General features: G+C 45.0%; 1 protein-coding gene across 7 annotated transcripts in view; it reads left to right on the plus strand.

The window, feature by feature from the left end:
* LOC147673140 (uncharacterized) overlaps nucleotides 1-27602 on the plus strand; it is a 285024-nt gene that overhangs the window by 76863 nt on the left and 180559 nt on the right. For all 7 annotated transcript variants that reach the window (XM_086946870.1, XM_086946874.1, XM_086946871.1 and 4 more), the window contains exons 8-11: nucleotides 21748-21876; nucleotides 23421-24764; nucleotides 25421-25526; nucleotides 25619-25926. In XM_086946870.1, coding sequence (XP_086802996.1) covers nucleotides 21748-21876; nucleotides 23421-24764; nucleotides 25421-25526; nucleotides 25619-25926 — 1887 coding nt within the window. The remainder of the gene's footprint in view (nucleotides 1-21747; nucleotides 21877-23420; nucleotides 24765-25420; nucleotides 25527-25618; nucleotides 25927-27602) is intronic.

Below are 27602 nucleotides of genomic sequence, written 5' to 3' on the forward strand. Positions count from 1 at the left end.
CAACCGTACTTCCAAAGGTGGGGTCATCCAGAGATAGACCTGTTCGCCACAAGGGAGAACGCAAAATGCCAAATCTTCGCCGCCAGGTTCCCACACCCGCAATCGCAGGGCAATGCGATGTGGATGAACTGGTCAGGCAGATTTGCGTACGCTTTTCCCCCAGCACCTCTGATACCGCTGGTGGCACGCAAGCTCAGGCAGCACTCGATGACTCTCATCTTGGTTGCTCCAACGTGGGCTCGCCAACCATGGTACACCACGTTTCTGGAACTTTCCGTGGTACCGCATCAAAGGCTTCATCTCACACCCAGCCTTCTGACGCAGAGCCATGGCGACATTCAGCACCCAGATCCGCAACAGCTCAACCTGGCGATCTGGCTCCTGAAGTCCTAGAGTTTGGCTACCTCAATCTTCCCCCCGATTGCATGGACATCATTCGGGAGGCAAGGAAGCCCACTACTAGAGCATGTTATGCAGCTAAATGGAAGCGGTTTGTCATTTATTGTGTAAACCACGACATTGACCCGCTGGATGCTTCCATTCAGAACATCATTTGTTACCTGTTCCATCTGTACCAATGCAATTTGGCGTATTCTTCCATCCGCATTCACCTGTCTGCAATGGCCGCATACCTCCAGAATAGGCAACACCTATCACTTTTCAAGGTTCCTGCTATCAAGGCATTTCTGGAAGGACTCAAAAGGGTCATTCCACCACGGACACCACCAGCCCCAGAATGGAACCTCAATGTGGTTCTTACAAGGCTGATGGGTCCTCCTTTTGAGCCACTGCACTCTTGTGAGCTTCAGTTTCTAACTTGGAAGGTGGCTTTCTTAGTAGCAATTACATCGCTACGGAGAGTTAGTGAGTTACAGGCACTCACCATCCAAGAACCATTTTTCCAAGTACATGCTAACAGGGTGGTGCTCCGCACTAACCCTAAATTTCTACCCAAGGTTGTATCTCAATTCCACATAAACCAGACAATTGAGTTGCCAGTGTTTTTTCAAAACCCTGAGTCGCTGGCGGAGCGGATGCTCCACACCCTTGACGTTAAAAGAGCCCTAATGTACTACATTGACAGGACAAAGGATTTTCGAAAGACTAAGCAACTTTTCGTTGCATTTGCCTCACACCACAAGGGTAACGCTATTTCGAAAGCTGGTATCGCTAGGTGGATCGTGAAATGTATTCAGATCTGTTACGCTAAGGCTAAACGCACTCTCACAATTCCACCAAGAGCCCACTCCACCAGAAAGTTGGGGGCCTCTATGGCTTTCCTTGGGAACATTCCCTTAGAGGATATTTGTAGAGCAGCCACATGGTCTACCACACATACTTTTACTAAACATTACTGTGTAGACGTGCACTCTAAACAGCAGGCAGCTGTTGGTCAGGCTGTTCTCAAAACACTTTTTTCAAACTGCTGCAGCTGGCACGGGCGGCCGCCAATAATAGGAGGACTGCTATGTATTCTATGCACAGATATGAATTCAGCAGCCCACATGCCTCAAACTGCAAATGCTACTTACCAGTATGCATCTGTTCTTGGCATGTAGGGCTGCTGACATTCATATCGCCCGCCCTCCTCCCCGGCGCCTGTAGCAGCTGCAGTATTCATATATATATGCTCATAGCATGGTCATCACTCACATAGTTCACTCCATCTCGGCCAATGGCTATAAACAATCTGGGGATGGAGGCGATGCCCATGCGCACTGTAGTCCAGGGGAGGAGCCACCTATCTCGTGATACTTCGAAGACTCTTCCAGGACAACAATGTGCAATCATCCGGACCCAACACTAGGCGGCGATCTATGCACAGATATGAATGTCAGCAGCCCTACATGCCAAGAACAGATGCATACTGGTAAGTAGCATTTGCATTTCTGTAGACGCCCTTGGGCCTGCGAGCCAGACTGGCTCGCCTGCTTTGCTGCTGTCGCAAAGCACTTTCTTATCTTTATGGGGCCATGTGTTAGAAACACATGGCCCCATAAAGATAGATCAACGCTGGTTTCTGTTCAGGAACGGAAACTAAAGTTGGAGTGTATTTCTTGTTGCTTTTAACTAAAACAATGTAATTAGGCACATATTTTTTCCATGTAGTGTCTCTGTGTGTAACGATGTCAAAGCACTTCAAAATATACATTAACAAAACTAAACATGTTGCGTTAATGAGTTTCTAAGTTACACATGATTGAATGCATTTCTGAAAAGGCGTGACCTCCTTTCCCATTATTACTTTGCAGGCTTCATCAATATACTCAGTAAAAAAAAACACGTATTATTTAAATATAGTCTTCGACCTTCATTTCAACTTAATAGAAATGCCACAGACTTGAGGGTTGTTCTTGCTTGCAGTGTTGCATTCCCACATGCCAGCGTAAGGCACCAGCTAAGAAGGAGGAAAGTTGAAGTAAAGGTAATTTTAAGAGGGAGAAATCTGATATTATATCATTTTAGGTTTGATAAAGATCAGAAGATTCCCAGCTAATTTGGGAGTGTCGCATGTATGCTAGCTGTTCACATTATGTCGTATATTACATTACTTCCATGTATGCACAGCCTTGTGTATCTTTATTATGCAGTTTTAAAATACAACGTGTGACTTTAGCAACATCAAAGCGCATAAATAATCCCTTCATTGAAAGAATCAAAGTTACACGTTGCAAAAGTTTCGGTAAAAAAAAGTATTCAAAAACTACAAAATGGAGCATTCTGGGAATAGAGTGTCTTTCAGGAAGTACTGTGATTTAGTATTCCACCACAAGACCTGTAAAGTTTGCTGGAATAGCCGCACTTTTGTCCAGTTGGTGGATTATTGTTATTGTTGTAACATCACTAAATACAAAATGTATTTGCTGAACAACGTAAGGCCGTTTTGTCCTTCAGCGTAAAGTAACAACCTATTGTGACTTCATTTTGGGGAACAGTTAAACTCTCAGATTCTACAAAACGTTATAAAACTGGCATTCCAGTTTTTGCATGTGACGGTAAAAACTTTCATTTATCAGCACGCAATATAGAATATATATGCATTTTAATCAATGCTCCTACAATAAGAGGCCATGCCGTATTATTTGTGGATGTTATTTAATGACCAACATTATTCTTACTTAAGGAGTCCTAGTCTGGTTTTGTTCTGCTATTATTTCGTTCTCATACCTTATATTAGCAACTTGAAATAGAAATGTTACTAAATAGATTCCCAAAGAAAGATGCTCCTTTATTTATCAACTTCCCCGCTTCCTACCAACCTCGTGATTTCAGTGTGGATCTAGTAGCTTTTTCTGTCCGATGTGACCACATGGGCCCACAGTTTGAAGTGATATTTGTGTTCTATTCAGATCAAGCTCTTTGGTAAAGCAGCTGCCTGTTCCTACTCGCTGGTAGAGCTGTACGAGTCCACAATTTAACAGGGTGAGGCCTTAGAGACTCCTGGGGCGGAAGCCGGGAGCCAGCCTTAACGTATTTGCACACTTTGCACATCTTGTACTTGTAATTTTTTTTAACTGTTTTAAATCTGATCTTATCCTATGTACTTGAGTTTAATTCTGCACTCACCGCAGCCTAGCCGGAGATAGTTGCTGGGAGGGAGGTGACATTGTTGCCCTCGGTGATTGCCAGTGGAGCGGGCCACCATCTTGAGGGAATATGAAGGGCTGCGGGCTAGTCTTTACCTTTGACGCCATAAATACACGCGCTATCGCGGCCGCGCCGCTGGCGCGCCTAAGGCAACCCCGTCTGCACCCATCCGCGCCTGACTGAGACCTGAGGCCAGGAATGCTGGCCATAATGAGGTAAATTGCCCCAATTCTAGCCGCCTAACATACTCTGCTAAATCCCTATCTCCAGTTGGATGATGGAGAATTGCCTTCAACTAAACCCTGGAAAAAACGTAGGTCATGCTAATGGGGGAACCCTAACTATTTGGTCCGAGGAGTGGTGGCCCCAACAGCTGGGAGCAGCACCCGTGCCCAAACAATGTGTAAAAAACCTAGTGCTAAAACTTGATCGGACATTAACAATGAAAGATCATATTGCTGCCACAGCTAGTTCTTGCTATTATAGCCTGCGTCTTTTGTGCAGGATCTTTCCTTATCTGCCCATAAATGGTCGTAGAACTCTGGTTCAAGCCATGGTGATTAGCAGATTGAATTACTGGAACTCTCTGCTGGCCGAAGTAGGAGAGGCCTTGCTTGCTAGGCTACAGGTGATTCAGAACACCGCGGCAAGAATAATTCTGAATCGCCTGGCTGGCTCTCCCTCTGGCCCCTTGTTGAGAGAGTTACACTGGCTAATGTTGAGGAAGCGATCATATTTCAAAATCTGCTATCTTACTTACAATGCCTTGAAAGGCAAAGATCCCTGCTATCTGCAAATTAAACTCGCAAAACATGTACCTTGTCGAAATCTTAGATCCAGTACGTCTTAGTCGTACAGGGGGTAAAGCTTTTTCTCAATTTTCTCCAAGATACTGGAATAAACTACCTATTTTGCAGCGTGAATCTTTCTGGATTCACTATGCTGTGCATTGTTCCGCGGTCTTGTGGTTGGGTCCGGAATTGTAGTCTTTTCTTTTTTTTTTTCTTTTTTCTTTCATAGCCCAGGTGGGCGTCGACATCCCAATATTTGGTGTATTTCCGGTGATGTCGGCACGCTTCCTGCGGAAGCACCCACTCTTGGGCGCCATCTTCATATTCTTTTTAGGTCTCGCCTATCCCATTCCGCAAGGAATGGATAGGACGAGACTATTGGGGCTAAACTAAGAGCTAACCTAAATGTGGATTTCCAGAAGTGCATGTGGTCTTGTGAACGCGCTTCTATCCGCCTGCCTCGCATCACCACATGAAAGCCACACACACTTCAAAGGCTCTGCTCCCCGCCCCCGCACTACGCACTCTCAGACTTCCTCTCCCACCTCCCACGGCCGCTCATCCCATTCACGCCCTCGTTACCATTTGCTTCCGAACCGCATTTCGCCTCCCCCGCCCTAATCACAGCAATGCCAAGAGCTTGTTGTGTAAAGCTTCTGTTCACACATAAACTCTCTCTGCATCTCGTTATTTTCTCTCAGCATCTCTCTGTTCCGTCCCAGTCTATTTAGCTCTCTGTTTACTGCTCACACTCTTTCTTTCATAGCTACGTTTATTTTGTAAAGTGCCAACATATTACGTACTGCCTTTTCAGATCGCTATAGCTATAACATATATAAAGACCACCATGTATGACGCTATGCCATGAACGCTAAAAAGGGCAAGTGATCGTCCGAATGCTTGTTTTGAAGGTGTGTTCTGTGTTTTGTTGCTGCTGTTACCATGCCCAGGTTCACCTTCCCTTCCTGCTCTTCCGGTTTGGTTTCTCTGCTCCCTCACATGGTACTTGTTTGCATTTGTCCATGCCTTCTTTACCTCACCCCCGCTCTCCCTCCCATTGCCCATGCCTTTTTTCCCCCGCCCTCTCTCCCGTTGTCCGTGCCATCTCTACCCCACCCTCCCGCCTGTTGTCCGTGCCTTCTCATTTGCATCTCCTCTTCGATGATCTTGCACATGTTTATAGTTATGCGGAAAGTATTCACGTTTTGCAATGAAAATAACCCTGAGCACAAACCTGCTTTCTTTAAATGATAATGCATTATTAAAATGGGCTAGCTGCACTAGCGTAGCCTCGGCTCACAGATGCACTTAGTCTGTTGTCATTTTACTGGTGTTGTCCAATCTGGCAAGCAGCACCCTCGAGCAGCGGGAAACTAACTTGGCGCCTTTAGAGTAAGCGTTGTTTGTGTGAGCCACGTTTGTTCACATCCTGTTGGACTGGTACCAGCCCTCTCCTTGCTTACAGTGTGCACCTCAGCCAGCCGAGGGCCTTATAATGTTCTTAGTCATCTTCTAATGTCCATCCATATCCTCAGGATGTCGTGATACAGCGGTTGAGTTCCACCAGCAACCACGCAGTTTGCACTGTCAGCATGTGTTTGTGACAAAGAACAGTCTTGCATATCCCACATGTATTCCCCTCTCTATTTACAAGCGGTATATTGCCCGTTGATATCTCTCTCTTCCACTACCTATTCTGTCCTCTCCTGTCTCTCTCTCCTTCTACCTTTCTCGTCTTTAGTTTTTTTTCTATTTCTCTACCTTCCTCTATCACACATTCACACAGACACTCTCTCTGCATCTCGTAATTTTCTGTCGGCATCTCTCTGTTCCGTCCCAGTCTATTTTGCTCTCTGTTTACTCCTCACACTCTTTCTTTCATAGCTACGTTTATTTTGTAAAGTGCCAACATATTACATACTGCTTTTTCAGATCGCTATATCTATAACATATATAAACACCACCATGTATGACGCTATGTCATGAACGCTAAAAAGGGCAAGTGATGGGCCGTTGCTGAATATGTAATGAATGCAGGCACCAGAGGGCAGTGTAAATTCATGGTGACTGTCAGAGCAAATGTCTGTTATAAGTGAACCTTGGACTGGCACCTTGTTTTTCTGCCCTTCTGCCCTCTGTTAGACTGCTTTTTGTGCCTTTCTACCCTCTGAATCGCCACATCATCACTCGGCGCTAACCCAGCATTACTCAGCACCACCACATTATCACTCAGCACCACCACATTATCACTCAGCGCCACCACAGCATCACTCAGCGCCACCACAGCATCACTCAGCGCCACCACAGCATCACTCAGCGCCACCACAGCATCACTCAGCACCACCCCAGCATCACTCAGCGCCACCACAGCATCACTCATCACCACCAGATTATCGCTCAGCACCACCACAGCACCACCACAGCACCACCACAGCACCACCACAGCACCACCACAGCACCACTCTGCACCACTCTGCACCACTCTGCACCACTCTGCACCACTCTGCACCACTCTGCACCACTCTGCACCACTCTGCACCACTCTGCACCACTCTGCACCACTCTGCACCACTCTGCACCACTCTGCACCACTCAGCACCACCACAGCACCACTCAGCACCACCACAGCATCATTCAGCACCACCTCAGCACCACCACAGCATCACTCAGCACCACCACAGCATCACTCAGCACCATCACAGCATCACTCAGCACCATCACAGCATCACTCAGCACCACCACTCAGCACCACTCAACGCCATCACAGCATCATTCAGCATCACTCAGCACCACCAAAACACCACTCACCACAACCCCAACAAAACACTCATAATTACCATAGCACCACGCAACATCAACACATCATCACTATGCGCTACCCCAGCATCACTCAACACCATCACAATTTCACTCAGCACCAGGACATTAACACTCATCACTACCACAACACCACTCACCACCACCACAACATCACTCACCAACACTAAAAACGCCACTCAGCACCAACACAGCACCACTCCGCACAACCACATTATGTCACCCAACTTATATTTTGCTGTTTCCATCATTGCATCCCAATATGTGATATACATCATAAGTACAAAATGTGTGGTGCACAACTTGTATTTTGCTGTTTTCGTTATTACATGCAAATATGTGAAACAACTCATCTTAATTACAAACTGTGTCGCAACACTTGTATTTCAATGTTTACGTCATTGCATACAAAAAAAAAATCACATCATAAATACAAAGTGTGTCACAAAAATTGCATTTTGCTGTTTCCATCATTCCATCAAAATATATTATACAAGTCACAACATAAATACCAAGTGTGGCAGACAGCTTGTCTTTTGCTGTTTCCGTCAATACATCAAAATATGTGATACAAATCACATCATAAATACAAAATACGCCGCCCAAATAAAATTTATTTACAAATGCTGTTCAAATTTTGAACACAGGCCATATAAGTATGCCATTCAATTCTGAACAAGCCCTACTGTACCTCAATTTCGCACCCTGCTACAAAATGTTCACGTCTGCCAGCCCATGTCTCGGATTTCTAATCCCCCCTCCTAACAGCAATACCAACAGCTTGTTGTACTTCCAACAACCCAGTCTGGTTTTCCTCACAAGGATTAAGCTTTTTTTCTAATGAGAATAAAAACATTTAATTGTAATTAGCAATTACAAAAATAGGTGTTGTTACTTTTTCCCCAACACATACATCTAACCTTCTGCCCTCTGATACACTCTTTTTTTTTTTAACTTTCTAATCTCAGCATCACCACATCATCACTCAGCGCTAACGCAGCTTCACTCAGCAGCACCACATTATCACTGTACACCACCACAGAACAACTCAGCACCACTCATCACCACAACACAGCACCAATCACCACCAACACAGCACCACTCAGCATCCACCACAGCATCACTCAGCATCCACCACAGCATCACTCAGCATCCACCACAGCATCACTCAGCATCCACCACAGCATCACACTGCACCACCACAGCACCACTCAGCACCACCTCAGCTACGTTGACAGCATAGGGAAGTGTAGATTGTTAATCTTTCAAGTACTCACTGCTCTTTTTCCCCAGCAACCCCCCCCCCCCCCCCGCCCCCCCAAGGGGCGGCATTCTCAGGGATAGCTCCGGGCGCCACAAGCTCTAGCTACGCTACTGGTGCCAATATTTTCCATATATAACGCTGTCTCACTGCAACGCGCCTATGATATGATGGAAAGCTGCTTAAAAACGTTGGTTCATTGTGGTTTCCTGAGGTTTTCTTTTCGTAGCTAGCATTCCGCTCCTCTCATGTATTCTGGGGCTGTGATTTGGGATGTGTGTTGGGCGAAAGAGTTTAATAACAGCCAGGTGTGGATAAGAGCCAGAGCACGGGACAGTGTGTCTCGGGGTCTAGCTGCAGTGGGAGCAGGCAGTGAGAGCTGACTAGTGCCAGGCTCATCTGGAAAGAGATCCATTTCACCTGGGAAAGCCATTGCTTTTTCCACTGAACTTGAGTGGGCATATATATCACCAGCACTGGCATCCCTTGTTTAAAAAGTTGCACATTTTGCCTGAGCTCTTAAGAAGAGGTCGTGCAGCTTGTAGCGGGCAATGCCAAAGGGTATTCATGGAATTCATGGTAAATAAGAGGTGCTGATTTTGAAAACATAACATCTATGTTCATGGAGGCATGCCTGTGAATTCAGCAAGCCTTTCAATGTGAACTCTGCACGCTTTCGCATTTCAGGTGTACGCACACGTGTGCTTGTACAATTGGTGGATTACCAAACGTGCTCAAAAGTGTTGACGTACCGTTGAGAAGTGTGATGCTGTTACATTGAAGGAAATTGGATTTTCCCTTAACACGCTGGTCATTATATATAACATATCCAGAGGCATGCAGGTTTAACATATTTGGCATGTCTTTTTTGACTGGTCAGCAATCTCTAGTTTGAACCTGTGCAGATGTTGGGGCTTGTTACAGAACCTGATACTTAGAGTAAATTGTTACGTCGGCAACAGATTTTAAAGAGAGGTAAAATAAGATACTTGTGTGTGTGTGTTTTTTTAATGAAATGGTCTGTTTTGCCAACCTGCTTTTGTGTAAACGTTAATTCGTCTTTTGATTGTATCTAAAAACAGGCATTTTTTTGTATTAGTGGCACAAGCCTGTATATCCTCTCCACTGCATTCTATGAGTGGCACACGCATTGCTGAAATTATATTTTAGTCCACACAGAACGCACACAAATCTACATAACTATGACATCAGTTAGAGTAAGGAAACGTCTTCCTGCTCACTAGGCAGTTTTCGATAGGGATGTATGTCGTTACTATGCATGCCTTTACAATGCATGCCTTTACCACGCAGGTTTTACATCGCAAGTCGTTACAACGACTTGCGTTGGGGGGCGCTGGATAGTGAATAGTTTAATTTACTATTCCAACTCCAGTCCCCGTGGTTAGTAGGGAAGGTTTTGGATAGTAAATTAAACTATTCCCTATCCTACAGCGCCCCCAGCACAAGTCGTTGTAACGACTTGCGTTGGTAAAAGTTGCGTGGTAAAGGTACTGCGTGGTAAGTTGCGTTGTAAACGCTGTTTCCCTTTTGTTAGTGCTCCGAGTCTGTTTGTCCCATGTAGACAATGTCATCTCTCCCTCACATACCCACTTCCCCTCTCATCCCCACTTCCCCTCTCATCTCTTTCACTCCCACTACCCACTCTCATCTCGCAATATCAATGCCCTCTCTCATCCCTCCCTCACCCCTCCCTCACACAACCTGCCTCCTCTCTATATTGCCTACTCACACATGCTACCTTCCTCTACCTCCTCACACTGTGACCTAGTCCACCTCTAGCCTCCCCCCAGGTGTCCCTTACACTTGTCCCCCTCTCTCTGTCTTTCTCACCCATCTCTGTCGCTCTCTCATGCACTATTCCTACCTCTCTTATGTGGTTAACTTCAGGTCTTCAAGCACAGTTTCTATCTTTTAACTTTTCAGAGCTTCTGCCTCTCAAACCCACGCTCTACACCTCTTCTTAGGGTGTCTTCTGCGTACACAAAACCACCCTCTTTATGTGTCTATGGCCTGCTCTCCCCTTCTTTCTATCTTTCTCATACAGTATTTCTGCTCCTCTATCTCAAGCTCAATAATTGCTTCCTACACAAACTACCTGTCCCTCTCATTCTTCATTTCTTTCTATTCTCTGCAGCTCTCATCACTATCTATTCCCCATCACACAATTCCTCTACACAAATATCCTACACAACTCACAATTTTAAAACTAACAATTCTAATACAACCCACATAATTCCACTCCACCCTGCATCCACTCCGCTCAGAAACAAAACACATAGGTAAAAAACATTATCATTTACAACGCCAATAGCTCTAACTCTCACAAATGCGAGACCTATTGCATTGCAAATGCTTGTTTTTATTTGCGGCCTATGAGTTAGCTGCTCAATATGTCTGCACAAATCGACCTCCACCCGCCCACAACAAACACACAATCACCACCTGTGGCTACAATAAACATACAAGCAACTTCCCACACAATGCACATCTGCCCAGCCTGTTGCCTGCACTCCCCAGCACGTCCCATTAACAGCAGATATAGCAACTTCAATGAGCTGCATGAGCTACCTTTTTACATGCATCTAGTTTATACTAAAGACATGGCTTTTGTTTTGCTGACCCAAATGTATTGCTCTAGCTCAGTTTAATATATTTTTACAACTTGGAGATGAACACAAACAAAATAGTGACATGGTTACAGCCGCTCTCCTAGTGGTTCGTTCATAACAATTGAAGTGCCAGTGCTCTTATCAGGTGGCAGTTTAAGCACAACATCTTTCTCATGTTAGTCTGTTTTACAGAGAGCAAACAAAAATACAAATGGGAAGGGGATATGGTTTAAAGGCCACAATGGCCGACGTGGGAGCTGGGAAACTAGGTCCAAGTCTTGGCTCTTGATTAATAGCCTGTGATTCTGGACAAATGGCTTAATCTCACTATATCCGTTGAAAATAAATGTGCCCTGAACTGGAGCTCAAGCACTGGTGCAGATTATTACATGCGGCTGCTGAGCACTGTAAACCGCTAGCTAATATTGAGCTCTATACTGTCTATATATGTAAAACATCATTACACAATGTGAAGTCCGGTAACCTGCATTAAATCCGGGTTTCCCTATTTCAGGCAGCATGTTCCTGTTTTTTGTTAGCTTCCTAATCTTATTCACACTTTCACGTCCACCTGCACAAAAGTCAGACAAAATCACCCTCTGCGGCTATAGTAATTATAAAGGCAACTTCCCACACAATGCACATGTGTCCAGCCAGCTGCACTCCCCCGCACGTCCCATAAGCAGCTGGCATTAAAAACCTCAATAGGAGGCACAACCTCTTTTTCATTACTCTCTTTTCTCTAATCTAACTCCCTCCATTTTCAGGTCTCGCTGGTGTTAGCAGCGCATAGCGCTGCTCCAGCGAAAGACCTCTTGTTGTGGGTATCCTGGGAATGGCTGAGATGTGGGAGGTAGCCATGGGTACGTCATTGTTCGAAGACGGGGACGCATTATAATGGGGTAAACTGAATGGGGGCAAATCAAGATAATATCTGGGTTTTACTTTTTACAAAGGTTGAGAGTGTTAGCTCAGCAGTGTCCCACCTGGGTCTGATGAGAGCACATCACGCAGGTAAGAAATGTGCAAGGACCTGTTCAATTCGATAAACCGGAGTGTGGGGGCAACCCTTACGTTCTCGGTAAAACTTAAGGGTACGTCACACAGCCCACGAATAGGGTCCGTGCCAAGACTGTGCCCAACCTGCAGCTGATTAAAGAACTGAGAGCTTTTGGTAAGGACGCTTTAAACAAAGGAAAGCTTTTGCACAGGAATATAGATAACCCATCGATGCTACATTTCTGCCTTTGTGCAAGAGGCACGGAATTCAAATACCAACTGACCACTTTCTACATATTGTAACTTTTTGTTATCTCCCTGTGCTCCAGTTCCCGTGTCTGGCGAAACTGGTTGCTCCCACAAACCTGCTGAACGTACAGTACTGACTCCATTCTTAAAAATAAAACTGGGCGGTCACAATGCCTAATAGGCTGTCAGGACTAGAGTCACTCCCTCTCCCCCTCAGCTGTCATGGGCTGGACAGGGGCGTTGGGACAAACGCCCACTCCGTTCCTTTCCCGCTTACCATCCTAAAACCAGTTAAATCCAGACAAACCTCTGATTGCTGTTTTCATTGCCCCTCGTGTCCCAGCGGACCTCACGCGCTCTGCCGAATCCCTTCATTTGCTCGGTTACCATCAATCTCATAGCCGGCTACTTAAGTGTCCAGGGAAGATGTGCAGACAATACGCAGGGCCAAAAGCTGTAGTTATTATCCAACAAGAACGAGACATCTTGCATTGTGTTAAAGCGAAATCATGTATTTGCTGAAATAAAAAAACAGAGCAAGTCTTTTTAAATGTTAACCTGGGCGAAGTTTGAAGCGTGCAAAGACTGATTCAAAATTTCATGCTTCCCAGGTAAATAAAATGCATACATTTCAACATTTAAGAAGTGGAAAGTGGGAGATTAAGCATACAATTTAGGAGAATTAATTTCCATGATTGACGTCTATTGACTACCTCCCCCCCCCAAAAAAAAAGAATGTGTCTGTTCTTCGGTAACTTAACTGGTGCTCCTGTAAAGCGCTCCAATACCTTCGGGTCGAGCTCGCGGTATATATATCTGCACAAAAAAAATGACAGAGGCAATTTCAGGCGAGAGACAGCCAAAAGAAAGCAATTTTTGCTTTAAAAATCGTTAATCAGGTCCGTTGGCATGCCTGAAAATAAAGCACATATGTTGAATGGAATGTGGGAGTGGGGTGTGAAGATCTATACCACCTACTGTCATAAACCTTCTAGCACTGATAACCACCCTTGGTGGGTGGGTATCATGTATGAAGACTGAGTGCCAGGGAATGCCAACAATACAGGAACTGTGTATGGAGATGGAAGGACCGGGAGCTGAGCTAGTGGATAGGGGGGCTTTACAGGGGCACTGGCAGGAGTAATACAGACAGATTCCAACTTCACTCGACCCGGTGATGCTTATTGGACCATTCTCAGAATGGTGAAATGCCCCTGCTAGGATTCGAACCAGTGCACTGCATGTTCCAATTAGAACCCTACAAAAGTTACAAAACGAGCACATATACCATCATATGTAGCCCACATTGTCTTTCATGTGAGTTAAGGGAAGTGATACATAAAACACTCTTTACCTTGAATGACAACTCAACGTTTCTTCAGTTTTATATATACATTTTGAATGCCCCCCCCCCCACATCCTTAACACATTTAAATCCACCTCAAGATAACGTTAACATAACATAATCATATCTTACCTGGTGGCTCTGTGGACTCATAAATACAAAACAGATATTTGTGTTTGACATCATGTTTGCACGTTTGAATCGAAGAAGATCCATTCAGCTTTTCATCCGTCTGTGATCAGGGTTGGGCTGGCCTATATGGTAACCAGGATACAATTAGGGTGGGGTGGGTCTGCACACCATATGTTTGCAAGTTAAAAAATGTCTTATGTCACCTTTGCTCGTTTTAGCGTGCACTCCAGTAGATAGGGTGTGTGCCCAACTCCCTATACGTTAACAAAAGTGTAATTACGAGCCTGAGGGAAACCTCGGACTGCTAGAGGCACTGCAAATGGGCCAGAGGCATTTAAAATGTTCCAAACATGTATTTAAATTTCTGATTCTGCTATGTTTATCAATCACATTTATTTCTGATGTGTTCACTTCGTTTAGATTTTTTCAAAAACATGAAACAAAAGATGCATACATTATTCCATATCTGTGTATGGTACATACATGACTAATTGAAAATATTCCCTTGTCATATTCCCAAGTCACATATTTTTAGCACTCCAAAATGAATGAATAAATCGCATGTGTTTCAATTAAAAAAATTAATATCAGAGTCCCAATGCATTTCGGGTTGCACATTCAACCCTTCGTCAGGGGATTAACAATGTAGATGAAGATTCAAATGTCTTGTGAGTATCAGCGTCCTGTGGTTCGAAATATACGGGCTCTATAAAACAGCAACAAGGCAAAAAACTGTTTCTGATGTTCACATAGAAAATGCAATGTACATAATCACAAACCTGGGGAGTGCCACTGGGAGTTCCCTCAGAAAAGGAAAAGGAAAAACATGCCTATGGAAAATAACCACTGTAGCCTTTCCGTGAGAAAAAAGGGATAGAACATTCTTTAAGTGATGCGAGTGAAAAACCAAACGAATGTGAATGAATAAGATATAGCAGTGAAAAGATTAGGGCATTCTTTAAGTGATACGAGTGAGAGATCAAACGAATGTGAATGAATAAGATATAGCAGTGAAAAGATTAGGGCATTCTTTAAGTGATACGAGTGAGAGATCAAACGAATGTGAATGAATAAGATATAGCAGTGAAAAGATTAGGGCATTCTTTAAGTGATACGAGTGAGAGATCAAACGAATGTGAATGAATAAGATATAGCAGTGAAAAGATTAGGGCATTCTTTAAGTGATACGAGTGAGAGATCAAACGAATTTGAATGAATAAGATGTAGCAGTGTAAGGTACCATGAGAAAATGGGAACCCGTGCTGTAAAACGAAAATTAATCGTGCCAGCAAGTGCTCAACCCAGAAAATGAAATACTCTAAAATACATGTAAGCGTACCTAAGCTCTTAATTAGTTACTTCCAAGAAGTGTGTTCCAAAATCTTTACGCACCCGACAATCCTAATGCCTAAATGCGAAAACAAGCCAAAATAAGAATCCCAGTGTATTAGCACGGAAGTAATCACCGTGTGTTATGACCTAAGCAACCCGCTTACCGCCTGTGTAACCGGCGAGCTCAAGCCGTAAATAGCCTTTTCGTCAAAGAGAACCTGTAAAATTGTAGTATAGGTGTCACACGCTCCCCATAAAAATAGTCTCAAGTCAGAAAATACTCTACTGGACGGGCAAAGGTCCGTTCACTAACCTGTGGTTGTCGACGCCAACATCACACCTTTCACCATCACACCCCCTTACCCTCACACCCCCTCACACTCACACTCACACTCACACCCCCTCACCCTCACACCACCTCACCCTCACCCCTGTCACCCTCACCCCCATCACCCTCACCCTCACACCCTCACACACCCTCACCCTCACACACCCTCACCCTCACACACCCTCACACTCCCTCACCCTCACATACCCTCACACTCCCTCACACTCACACACCCTCCCCCTCACCCCCCTCACCCTCCCTCACACCCTCACACACCCCCTCACACCCCCTCACACCCCCTCACCCTCACACCCCCTCACACCCCCTCACCCTCACACCCCCTCACCCTCCCTCACCCTCACACCCCCTCACCTTCACACCCTCTCACCCTCACCCCCTCACACTCCCTCACTCTCAAACCCTCTCACCCCTCACACCACCTCACCCTCACCCCTGTCACCCTCACCCCCATCACCCTCACACCCTCACCCTCACAACCCCTCACCCTCACCCTTACACACCCACACCCTCACACACACCCTCACCCCCCTCACCCTCACACACCCCCTGACCCTCACACACCCCCTGACCCTCACACACCCCCTGACCCTCACACACCCCCTGACCCTCACACACTCCCTCACCCTCACACCCCCTCACCCTCACACACCCTCACCCTCACCATCACACCCTCACACCTCCTCACCCTCACCCCCCCTCACTCACCCTCACCCTCACACCCCCTCACATTCCCTCACCCCCTCACCCCCTCACCCTCACACCCTCACCCTCACCCCCACACCCTCACACCCTCACACCCTCTCACCCTCACACCCTCTCACCCTCTCACCCTCACACCCTCACACCCTCTCACCCTCTCACCCTCACACACCCTCACCCTCACTCGCCCTCACCCTCAAACACCCTCACCCCCTCACCCCTCACTCGCCCTCACCCGCAAACACCCTCACCCCCACCCCCTCACCCCCACCCCCTCACCCCGCTCACCCTCACACCCCTCACCCTCACACCCCTCACACCCCTCTCACCCTCACTCCCTCACAACCCTCTCACCCTCACAACCCCTCACCCTCACCAGCATAGCATAGCATAACAAAGCATAGGATAGCAAAACATAGCATAACAAAACAAAGCATAGGATAGCAAAACAAAACATAGCGTAACAAAACGAAACCTAGCATAGCAAAACACAACAAAGCATAACATAACAAAGCATAGCAAAACAAAACATAGCATAGTATAACAAAAGATAGCATAACAAAACACAACAGAACAAAACATAGCATAAGATAACTAAACATAGCATAACAAAACACAACATAACATAGTATACATAACACATAGCATAGCAAAGCATAGCAAAACATAGCATAGCATAACAAAACACAGCATAGTATAGCATAACAAAACAAATCTTAGCATAGCATAACAAAACAAAGCATAGCATAACAAAGCATAGCATAGCAAAACAAAGCATAGCATAATAAAACACAACAAAGCATAGCATAGCATAACACAACACAACACAACAAAACATAGCATAGCATACCAAAACAAAGCATAGGTTAGCAAAACTAAACCTAGCATAGCATAACAAAACAAAGCATAGGATCGCGAAAAAAAACATAGCGTAGCATAACAAAACATAGCATACCACAATAAAACCTAGCATAACAAAACACAACAACACATAGCATAACAAAACATAGCAAAACATAGCATAGCTTAACAAAACATAGCATAGCAAAACAAAACATATAATAGCATAGCAAAACATAGCATAGCATACCAAACACAACAAAGCATAGCATAGCATAACAAAGCAAAGCATAGCATAACAAAGCATAGCATAGCAAAGCATAGCATAGCAAAACATAGCATAACAAAGCACAGCACAGCATATCATAACAAATCAAAGCATAGGATAGCAAAACATAGCATAGCATAGCATAGCATATAGCATCACTCAGAACCACCACAGCATCACTCAGGGGCACCACAACATCACATGCGCTACCACAGCATCACTGAACGCCACAGCTTCACTTGTTCGCCATCACATCACTCAGCGCCACCACAGCATCAATCTGTGCAACCATTCAACAACAACTGGCTCAAATATGTTCTCTCAATGTTTCAAGCTTTATTACAAATGTAACAAAAATATGTTAATACTTCACTTCTGTTCTTGGATTTTCATCACAATAAAATACACTGAACATAATCTTCACAAAAGTTATTTCCAATAGTTTAAGCTATTGCCATTATAAATTACAATAACTTGTATTTAAGTAGTCATTTAAAAAAAATTTAAAAGTCATTGTTATTTGTAATATAAATACATGAAAGTTAGGTAAATACAACACATATTGCATTACAAATGCTATAGGTGTCACATTTGCGAAAGTTATAACTATTTTCATTGTAAATGACAAAGCTATTAATTTAGCTATTTTCAAAAACAAAACATAAATAAAAAATGTGTCATTTACAATACCAATAGTTCAAACTTTCCTAATGCGAGACCTATTGCATTGCAAATGCTTGTTTCTCTTTGTTTTTCTTACTCATTCTTAATACAATAACCACTTATACCACCTACTTCTCTTTTACCAATAACAATTCCTCATTCTTACTCCTCAAGGCAGTTATATTACATACTTCTCTAATCTCAATAATAATTCAGCTTTCTTACTCCTCTAAAAAAACAAACTGCAGCTACTTTGCTATACCAAATACTAATTCATCATTATAACTCCTCAACACATTACTGAAACTGCTTCTCTGTTTTCAATAGTAATTCGTAACTCTTACTCCTATATGCAGTACTACTTGCTACTTCTCTAATACCGACAAATTAGCTTTCTAAGCATCAGTCAACAATTCACAGTCCCGTCCTGCCTTTTGTTTCTTCCTGGTCAGCAGACCATATTGGGTATATTTTTATTCAGCAAAGTCAAAATAAAGCTTTCATCTAACTTCTATATTAATAATACGCATTTTAAGTTGTTTTGGTTGAAGCTGTTAAAAAGCAGAAACAGAACCAGGTTCTAATTCCATCTAAAGAATTCAAACAAAATATAAAATAAAAAAAGAGGACAATTATTCAATAGCAAACACAGAAAACATTTAACATGCGATAAGTTTACAATTTGCGAAAGTTTGAGCTATTGGCACTGTAAATGACAATGCCTTTCAATTTATATGGTTTAAAAACATGCAAGCAGTGCATAAACACACATTTTATACTTGCAGTCCTTGCTTACTTAAAGCACAACTGGCAGAAACAAGCATTGGAATAGCCAATAGGTCTCGCTTTTGGGACCTTATAAGTATTTACTAATGCAGCACAATATCCTTGGTGCAACAACTTCAACTGTTGCATGGCTAAACACTTCTAAGATCCCAAAGGCCCATGCTTAAATATTTCAGCTAGTCCAGGTTTTTGACTTTGCACTCTGGGACTTGTAGTCTTCGTTTAGCTCATTATACAATCGGCCCTAACTCCCAGAATGTAATGAAAAAAACTGGAGTGGCAGAGCTACTCGCGCATGGACAAGTAGTTTTTCTGAAGACAGTACACGAGGGTTCACACTGTGGCCACCATCCTCTCCTTAACTTTGTGGGTCTCACAGTGACGGTTCTGTCCCTGATCATATCACCTCATTCTGTTTGCAGTAGTCAGTAAGTAGCAGGAGCACCCTCACCTTTCATATTTATAAAAGTAGCAGAGAATGTTAGGGCTCAACTATGGGATTTACCAGTTTTCCAGTCCAAGCTTAACAACGCAAACTGTTAAAACATGAATACAGCCTGTGGTTTATATTTAAGATTATTTTTTAAATATGTTTCTAGGCATGTTATAACAATATTTACCTTTTTATAGAAAGCACTGAGCTCTGCTTGAGAATCGAAGTGTTGTTTACGGGCTGGGGTGGGGGTAGAGGGAGACAGGAACAGGAAACGGAGTCATCTAAAACTCTAACTCGGGGGCGGGGTGACCAATTTGCGTCTGTGCTGCAGTCAGCAGAACTTGCAACAGAGTTAGTCGTGATTTCCTATGCCATGAGATAATCTTTCTTAAGAAGACTGAACATGCTCGTAGAATCTGAAAGGGTGAGCCCTGCAAATTAATTTCAGCCCGCTTAGGGAGCGCGGCTGGTTCCTCCTGTAGTGAAAATAAAATGAGTCTCTTTGGATAAGAATAAATTGCAGACCCTAGATGGAACTTCCATAAATGCGGGAAATGCTATACAGCCCAGCCGAGTGCAGCTGTGTCGTTTGAGCTTATTCAATGTATGTTTTGTGCTTTATTCTGGGAATTGTAGTCTAGTTGATCCATTGTAAAATCATGACTACAATCCCCAAAATGAACAGAATAAACCTGGTCACGATAAGCTACTCGCGCCTGGATCCGGGAGGCTGGAGAGAAAGGGAATGTCAAGTGTGACACCTTTGGTCGTCTTGTTTAAACCACCAACACTTTGCATTCTGGAACCTGCGAGTCCTGTAATGTTGCAGAATTCAAAGTGCTAATTTCTTGAAAGAAAGACCTGGGTGTGCTTCGCACACATGACATGGGAAATATGGTTTAAATATAGGACCAAATGCTCTCATAAATACAGTGCTTGAAAAAAAAAAAAGTCCTTGCACATTACCGAGGATACCGGATCCTGCAAACAAAACTGAAAATGTTGTTTGTACTGCTGCCGCCTGGTGATCTCATGTCATCTGTGACACCTCAGCCTTCCCATGCTTTTTAGTGAGCAGTGCTTTGCGGGCTGGGGTTTTGAGCTGTCACGAACAGTGCTAAAATTAGCAAGAAGAAAAGTGCAGGCGCCATTGTTGCAGATTTGAGAAGAGTGAACAGTGCCAGGAAAAAGCTGAGAATGCGTGGCGGCCGTTAATTGGGCGCCGCGCTGCATAACAGTTCACAAGAAGAAAGGTGCAGCCGCCATTGTTGCTGATTAGGAGCGGTTTTGAAGATGTGGAAACCTAGTTGGGCGAGCTGCGTGGCTGAAAAGAGACCGGGAAGAAGCGCGAGCGAGCAACAAGGAGATGGAGATAAAGAAGGCGGAGCGAGTCAGTGGACGGGACGTGTGGGCAAGGAGAGAGGCGAACGCGCGTGCTTGGGAGATCAGTCTGCTCATTTTAAAGCGCTGCACTCGTGCTTGTGGCGCGCCCCTGCGTGCTCCCGCAAGGTGGATGCCGCCACAAGCACGAGTTCAGTGCTTGAAAATTACCAGAGCGATGGCTAAAGGTCCTCCTAGGCAGCGCATGCGCGCTGCGTAGACGAGACCTAAAAAGGCATAGTTACTGCCAGCCTTACTTTTGAAAGTAAGGCCTATAAGTACAAAGAGTGAAACTTGCAAGTTTACAAAACACATAAATAAAACACATTGTCATTACAATGCCAATAGCTCTAACTTGCGTAAATGCGAGACCTATTGCATTGAAAATGCTTGTTCTTCTTGTTTGCTTCAACTTTTGTACCCGCACAGCGTCCTCTTCACACACGCTGTGTTTCATATTTCGGTCTGCATTTGCATTGTGGGTTCACTTGCTTTTCTTTTTAGGCGTGCACCTTTTAAGCAACGTTCCCACTTTCATTTTGGCCATAGAGTCCCGTTTCCTGCTTGTGGCAGCCTGCTTGCCCTGTGCCGTCTCTCCCTTCACCCAGCCCCCCACCACCTCTCCGAGTTCGCTGCTTGTATTTTATGTGATTTGACTGAAATTACGGGATGTTGAGGCAAGTCTCGAACTCCCGAGTTGGAAGCTCTGGCCGCACACCCTTCACAGCATATTTGATGCTATTTCATTGCTGTTTTTTAAAATGTTGCCTGATGGAGGCATTTATAAGATCAAATGCTGTTCAAGTCAGATTGCGCGCTGGCTCTCCTCACCGATTTCATGTTTTCTTGCTCATAGCAGCCTGCTCGCCCTGTGCCATCTCACCCTATCCCTATCCCTTCACCATGCCCCCACCACCACTCCGAGATCACTACTTTTATTGTAAGTGACTTGCCCAAATCATAGGACACCACTTCCTCATCAGAGACTCGGCTCCCTAAAAGTTCCGGGGCCCCAAATATGCTGCATTACTAAATCCTTATATGGTCCCAAAGGCGAGAGCTATTGCATTTAAGGGAGCCTTGCTTCCAGTTCTGGGAACAGGGTCTCATATGTAAAACTAAGAATGGTAGTTGTTTTTTTTCTTCAAAGCCTATGCAAATTTTCTCTTTTCTTTTGTGTAGATCCAAAAATGGCAGCTAAACGAATGACAAGGGAGATATTTGATGCCGCCGTGCAGAAGAAAGCCCGTAAAGATCTGCTCACCCGAGATGAAGCCATTGAAGAAACACTGCATGAGTTGAAATTACAAGGTGACTTTAGTATTTTTTTTTTTATTTTAGCGATTTCTACAGCGCCTGGTGACCCAAGGGTATCCCCGCGCTATGTAGCTTGAACCTATTGAGACGGGAGGTAGTCGGAGGGTGTTACTTGGGAAACAGATGGGTCTTGAGTTTCTTGCGGAACGCAAGGAAGTTGGATTCCAATCTGAGGGCCAGAGGGAGTGCGTTCCAGCCCTTGGCCGCCTGAACGGAGAATTGACGGCCTCCCGTACGGGTTTTTTTGAATCTGGGAATGTGAACTCGATTCTCGTTTTGCGATCGTAGCACTCTGGTTGCTGTATAGGGTGTAATCATGTTGCTGAGGATCGCTGGGCCGGAACCGTTATAGAGTTTATGTGTGGTACACATTGCTTTAAAGTGCACCCTTTGGCGAACAGGGAGCCAGTGCAGGGTTTTAAGGGCTGGCTTGGCAGATGTTCTGGAGGGGGTGTTGGTGATCATACGTGCTGCCGCGTTCTGTGTCCGCTGGAGTTTCGAGAATGTAGCCTTGGGGGCTCCCAGATAGACTAGATTGCTGTAGTCTAAGCGGGACAGCACTAGGCCCTGGATCAGGAGCTTTCTGGACATAGGAGGGAGTAGGGGTAGGATTTTACGAGTCTTACGCATGAGCCCAAAACATGTGCCCGAGGTTTTGGTAGCCTGGGTCTTCATCGTGAGTTGTGGTTCTAGCCACACCCCGAGTGTTTTGATTTCAGATTTGGGGGGGGGGATTTCACCGAACACATCGGGCCATATTGTGGGAGGGATAGTTGTCCATTGCTTACCGAGTAACATTACCTCTGTCTTTGTCCCATTCAATTTCAAAGATGATTCGTTCATCCAGTTGTGGATGTTTATGAGGCAGTTAGTCAGGTTATCAGGATGTTCAATCAGCTGGGACAGGGAGACGACTAGTTGGGTGTCATCGGCGTAACTCACCATTTTGATGTTAAATGGTGATACCACGTCCTCGAGGGGGGCCATATAGACATTAAAAAGCATGGGGCTTAGGGAAGAGCCCTGGGGGACGCCGCTAGTGAGAGGGAGGGTGGATGAGTGGTGACTGTCATCCCAGACTTGAAAGGTGCGTCCTGTAAGATAGGATTCGATCCATCCGATAGCTGTCCCGGTAAGTCCTGCTTTTATAATTTGTATTTTTGAATAGTGAGCTTGTTATTGGTGTAAAAACAAACAAAGTGGTGGCTGCTACAAGGTACTGTATATATTTTTTATTTTTTTATTTTTACTCTATAGAAGTGACACATTTGCAGCAGCAGGCTAGCTTTTAATTCCTGCATCATGTCAACATGTAATAACAAACCTGCACTGCTAGAATCTTGTCCCACCTTTACATGTACAAGTGTTGGGAATTGAATAGTCCTCACGTAGCTCAGTATTCTTACTACTGTGGTGACAAATACATTACAATATACACTGAAATATACGACAGCATGCATATTATAGTCCGAAATGTTGTGCATTTATGGAAACAAACAATTTTCTGTACATTAAAAATACATCATTTTTTTTTTTAGCTGGTGTCACTAGACCGAGTTCTAGGACGGAGAGGAATGATGATTATCTGGAAGCTGAAAGATATAACTGTGACGGACCAGGACGCAGCGGGCATGAAGATCCAATTTGTGGTGATCCTATGCGCAGTCCACATGAGGCTCCCCTGCAAAGTTCTCGTGATAGTGGGAGTCAGAAAGAAGATTCTAAAAGGGACTCATTCACCAGTACCCCAGTGCGAGAATCTGAAAGCAGCCCATTTGATCCTTTCACTGAACGCAGGCGATCTAGAAGCCCTCCACCAATAGTTAAGGATTGCTTAACAGAATGTGCAGTTCATTCTAAGTTTGACAAAGATGATCTTCGCCGGTCTCAAGATGCATCCTATTCTTGTGAACAAGTGTTTCGCAAACCTCATGCCCCCTCTCCACGTCGTGAGTATAATCCGCAAAGTTCACCTCCGCATGATTTTGTGCCACCTCAGAGTAAAGTTTCCCAACGTAAGAAGGGAAAAATCCCACATGAGTGGTGGTTAAAGATTGTACCACGAGGTCTATTCAAAAAACGCAGGGGAGCAGCTGGTGCACCTAATGTTAAAATACCACTTGAAAATGACCCTAAAATCGATTTAAATGACGATGACAACATTTTTCACAGGCATGCTAATCAGTTGATACGATGGGCTAGGTTTGACTCCATTCGAAGGAACTTTCATTATATGGCTGAACAGGGACTGTTGTTTCAACTTAAGACAGAAGCATGTTCGAATGCAGTTATAGCTTTCAAACTCTTTCTCACAAAAACTTATAGAGATTACTGCTTCTTCTTGGCAAAGGATTTTAAACACCCAGCGCTAAAATGTCCTAGGGTAAGCCATGAACTGCTGAGCATGCTGATAGACACAAAGGCTGTGAAAACAGAGAAATGCTTTTTCGAAATAATAAATCCCTTTGATGGAGGAATGAGGAAAATGCAGGCTGGGATTCTGAAGAGCATTGTACCTCTGCTAATGGCTTGCAACAACTATGAGCTGAGACTTAAAGTGGGCTATGATGGACCAAAAGATATGTCGAATGCCTTTGAGAAGAATGTTTCTTTATGCCGCCAGTCCCTTGTCCTCCTTGGGCAAACCTTTGCCCTAGCAACATCAATCCGGCAGGAAAACGTTTTGGAATCAATCGGTATCCTGGGCGGGGCACCAAAACCCACAGATCACCCAAACCTCACCGGCGAGTTCCTGTTTGCAAAGGAGTATATTTACCAGTTGAAAGATTGGCTATCAGCGAGAAGTTATCCAATCAGCATGGCCCCTTTACCTGTGAAAGAAGTGAAAGCCCCAGAAGTTAAGGTTAAAAATGAAAACAAAGGTAAATAACTTGATTTCAAATATGAGTTTAATTTTGTGTTCAGGTCTCAACTTTTTTGCACAGGAGCTGGATCCAGATGTTTGTATGTGTTTTTATTTGGCTGATAACGCACCTAAGATCCATAGAATCCCCTCATTGTTTGAACTATGCAACGACACTTTCAGTATGACAGTGTGTAGTTCTTTCATTTTAGCCAGATCCACTGGGATTATGTGATGTTGTAGAATTTCTGTATATTAATGTATTTGCTGCATTTGCCACATAAGCCATCTACAGATCTTTACAAAAAAACTTAGTATGTAAAACGGATCCTAATTTTGTAAAAACTCAGCAATACATGTTGCTGTGCAGTGGAAGGGGTTGGCAAAGGGTGACAAATCTTTCTTTCGCTTATTGATGGATTTGGCTGCTCAACTGGTACTAACCAGATGAAACCATTCCTCAGCATGTGATCACTTGTAACAATGACAATAATGAACCAATAGTATCACAATGTGCAGCATTATTTGCCCTTTCTTGCCACGTAAGTTAGTGAAACCTGCCACATCATTTGGTCCTCCCCGCTGCGTAATTCCAGTAGGACTGGACTAAGAAACGTGTAGCAAAACAACTAATTGTAAGATCTCAAATGCTAACAGTTCTTTGTTCTGCCTTAGACAAAAAAACAGCAGATCCCAAAATTGTAGAGACCATAGGCAAGCTTGCGGAACACTGTATAAATCTATTTAAAGGGGAAAAGACTGAAAAGCAACCAGAGTTATGGTAAGTTACGGAGTCCTGTTAGTATAAGCCAAAGAGATTACAGGAAGCGCAAGGAACTCTGATGACATTGCTAATTATCAATTTGTGTGCAGGTTCTTGTTTGACGAGAAGAGCCCAGAGTACCTGTATTATCGTACAAAACTGTTAGAGACCCAGAGGGTGCGCCAAATTGTGAAGGATGGAAGACGACAGACCGCCAAACCAACTGCAGAAGAAGCTGCTGCCGAGTCTGTGAAACAGATAGAATTTTCACGGAGAGTACGAGAATTCAAGATCAAGCTATTCAAGAATGTAGCGCTTGCGAAACGCCGGAGGCTGAGGGCAGCTTCTGAACCCCTGCAAGCACCCAAAGTCTCAGAGCATGCTGCACCTGAGGAAAACGGTCGTCCGAGCGCAGAAGGTAGGTGATCATTGGACTTCATCCTATTGCGATTGTACCACAAAGGCTTTGTCTTTCAACTATCTGTGTATATGAGCCTCACAATCAGTTGCGTATAGGACAACCATGGCTGATAGATTTTAGTTCATGATATTGTGAGATGAAAACATGTGCACATTCTTACTCTACAACTACAGTTGTACAGAACAGCTTCCATTGTTGGTGTATCTGAAAGAAACCGGTTAGTATTAGATTCCTTACCTTAGAATATCCCCAGGCGTCAGACTGGATCCGGAAAGTTTTGCGTAGCAGTACCCCTGCGCGTCGGTAGGCGGCGTCTGCGGCTCCGTGTCCGGAATGACGTCGTCTGAGTACTTAGACGCCGCCCTCGCACGCTGACTTCAGTTCTTCTTTTTTTCCGAGTGTCCGGACCGCACACCCAAGATCCCACCCCCACCGCCCGTACCCCCCCCCCGTACCTGGTTATATTGCCGGACATGAGAGGCACCGAGCCTTCCAAGCCTGCCTGCAACTTAAGATCGGCGGCGCGGCGCAGGCATGACGTCTCCGCCGCGCTGCAGGAACTACAATGCCCAACAGGCCGTTCACTGCATATATGGTGGCTGCCAGTCAGAAGCGGCGTCGGATATTGCCGGACGCTAGCTGAAGCTAGCATACCTCGGGAGAAACGCGAGGCTGGCGTTTGTCTCCTTTTTTTCAGAGCGGGATCTCCTGAGCCTCTAGGAACATTCCACCGGTAGTGTGAGCGGAGTCGTCCGCACTGGCTCGTTTGGCATCAGTGCTTGCCAGCTGCCTCCTAAAGGGGGAACAGGAACTATCGGCAGCGGCAGTGGGAAGTCCTTCAGAGCAGGCAAGCCCCTAAGACCTGCTAAGGGATTCAAAGCGGTGACTTTAACCCCTGGGGCAGTAATCCCGCAGCATAACTCATACCCTGCCGCAGCAAGCGGAACTCAAGCGGCATTTTCGGCCGCTGCTTTGCACAGTGTCCTCCGTTGGTGAGCTACCAGGACGGGGGCTCTTGCGGAGGACGGTTGGTCCCTACGGTTCGCTCGGCATTGTCGACTGAGAGGGGTTCCGCCAGGAGTTGCTGAACGGCGAAGGGTATCGTTGACTTTTCTTTATTGTTTAATGACTATCTAGTTCTTTGCCTCTGTCTCACTCCCACAGGAACTCCGCAGGCAGTTGCTGGCTTTGTGCACTGCAGGCATTCCTCTGTGGCTGTTCTCGCTGGCGTCAGGTCGACCCTGAGGACCAGGAGGTTCACACCGCATCAGCAAGCGCCGATCCGGAAAAAGTGGTATCCATAGTCAATTTTTGACTAACTTTTTCGATAATTTTTTGATCATTTCTCAAAGTGTACATGACTCAGACGGTGCCGGTAGCGATGCCCGGGTATAAACCCTGCGTCGACTGTGACCGACTGATGTCGGCTACCGACCCCCATCGCCGGTGCCTTCACTGCCTGGGCTTCGACCACGACGACAAGGCCTGCCCCGACTGCCGAGCCCTGATGTCCAAAGCTAGGCGGGAGCGGTCCCGCAGGTGGCTCGAGCTCCGGCAGTCGGCCCCGCGCCGCTTGCGGTCCCGGTCCGGATGGAGGTCGAGGGACCGGTCGTGGGGTTGGAGCCACCATAGCTCCGGGGGTCGTCATCGGTCTTCGGGCTCGAAGTCCTCCG

Source organism: Lissotriton vulgaris, chromosome 12 (assembly GCF_964263255.1).
Source record: "Lissotriton vulgaris chromosome 12, aLisVul1.2, whole genome shotgun sequence".
NCBI lineage: Eukaryota > Metazoa > Chordata > Amphibia > Caudata > Salamandridae > Lissotriton > Lissotriton vulgaris.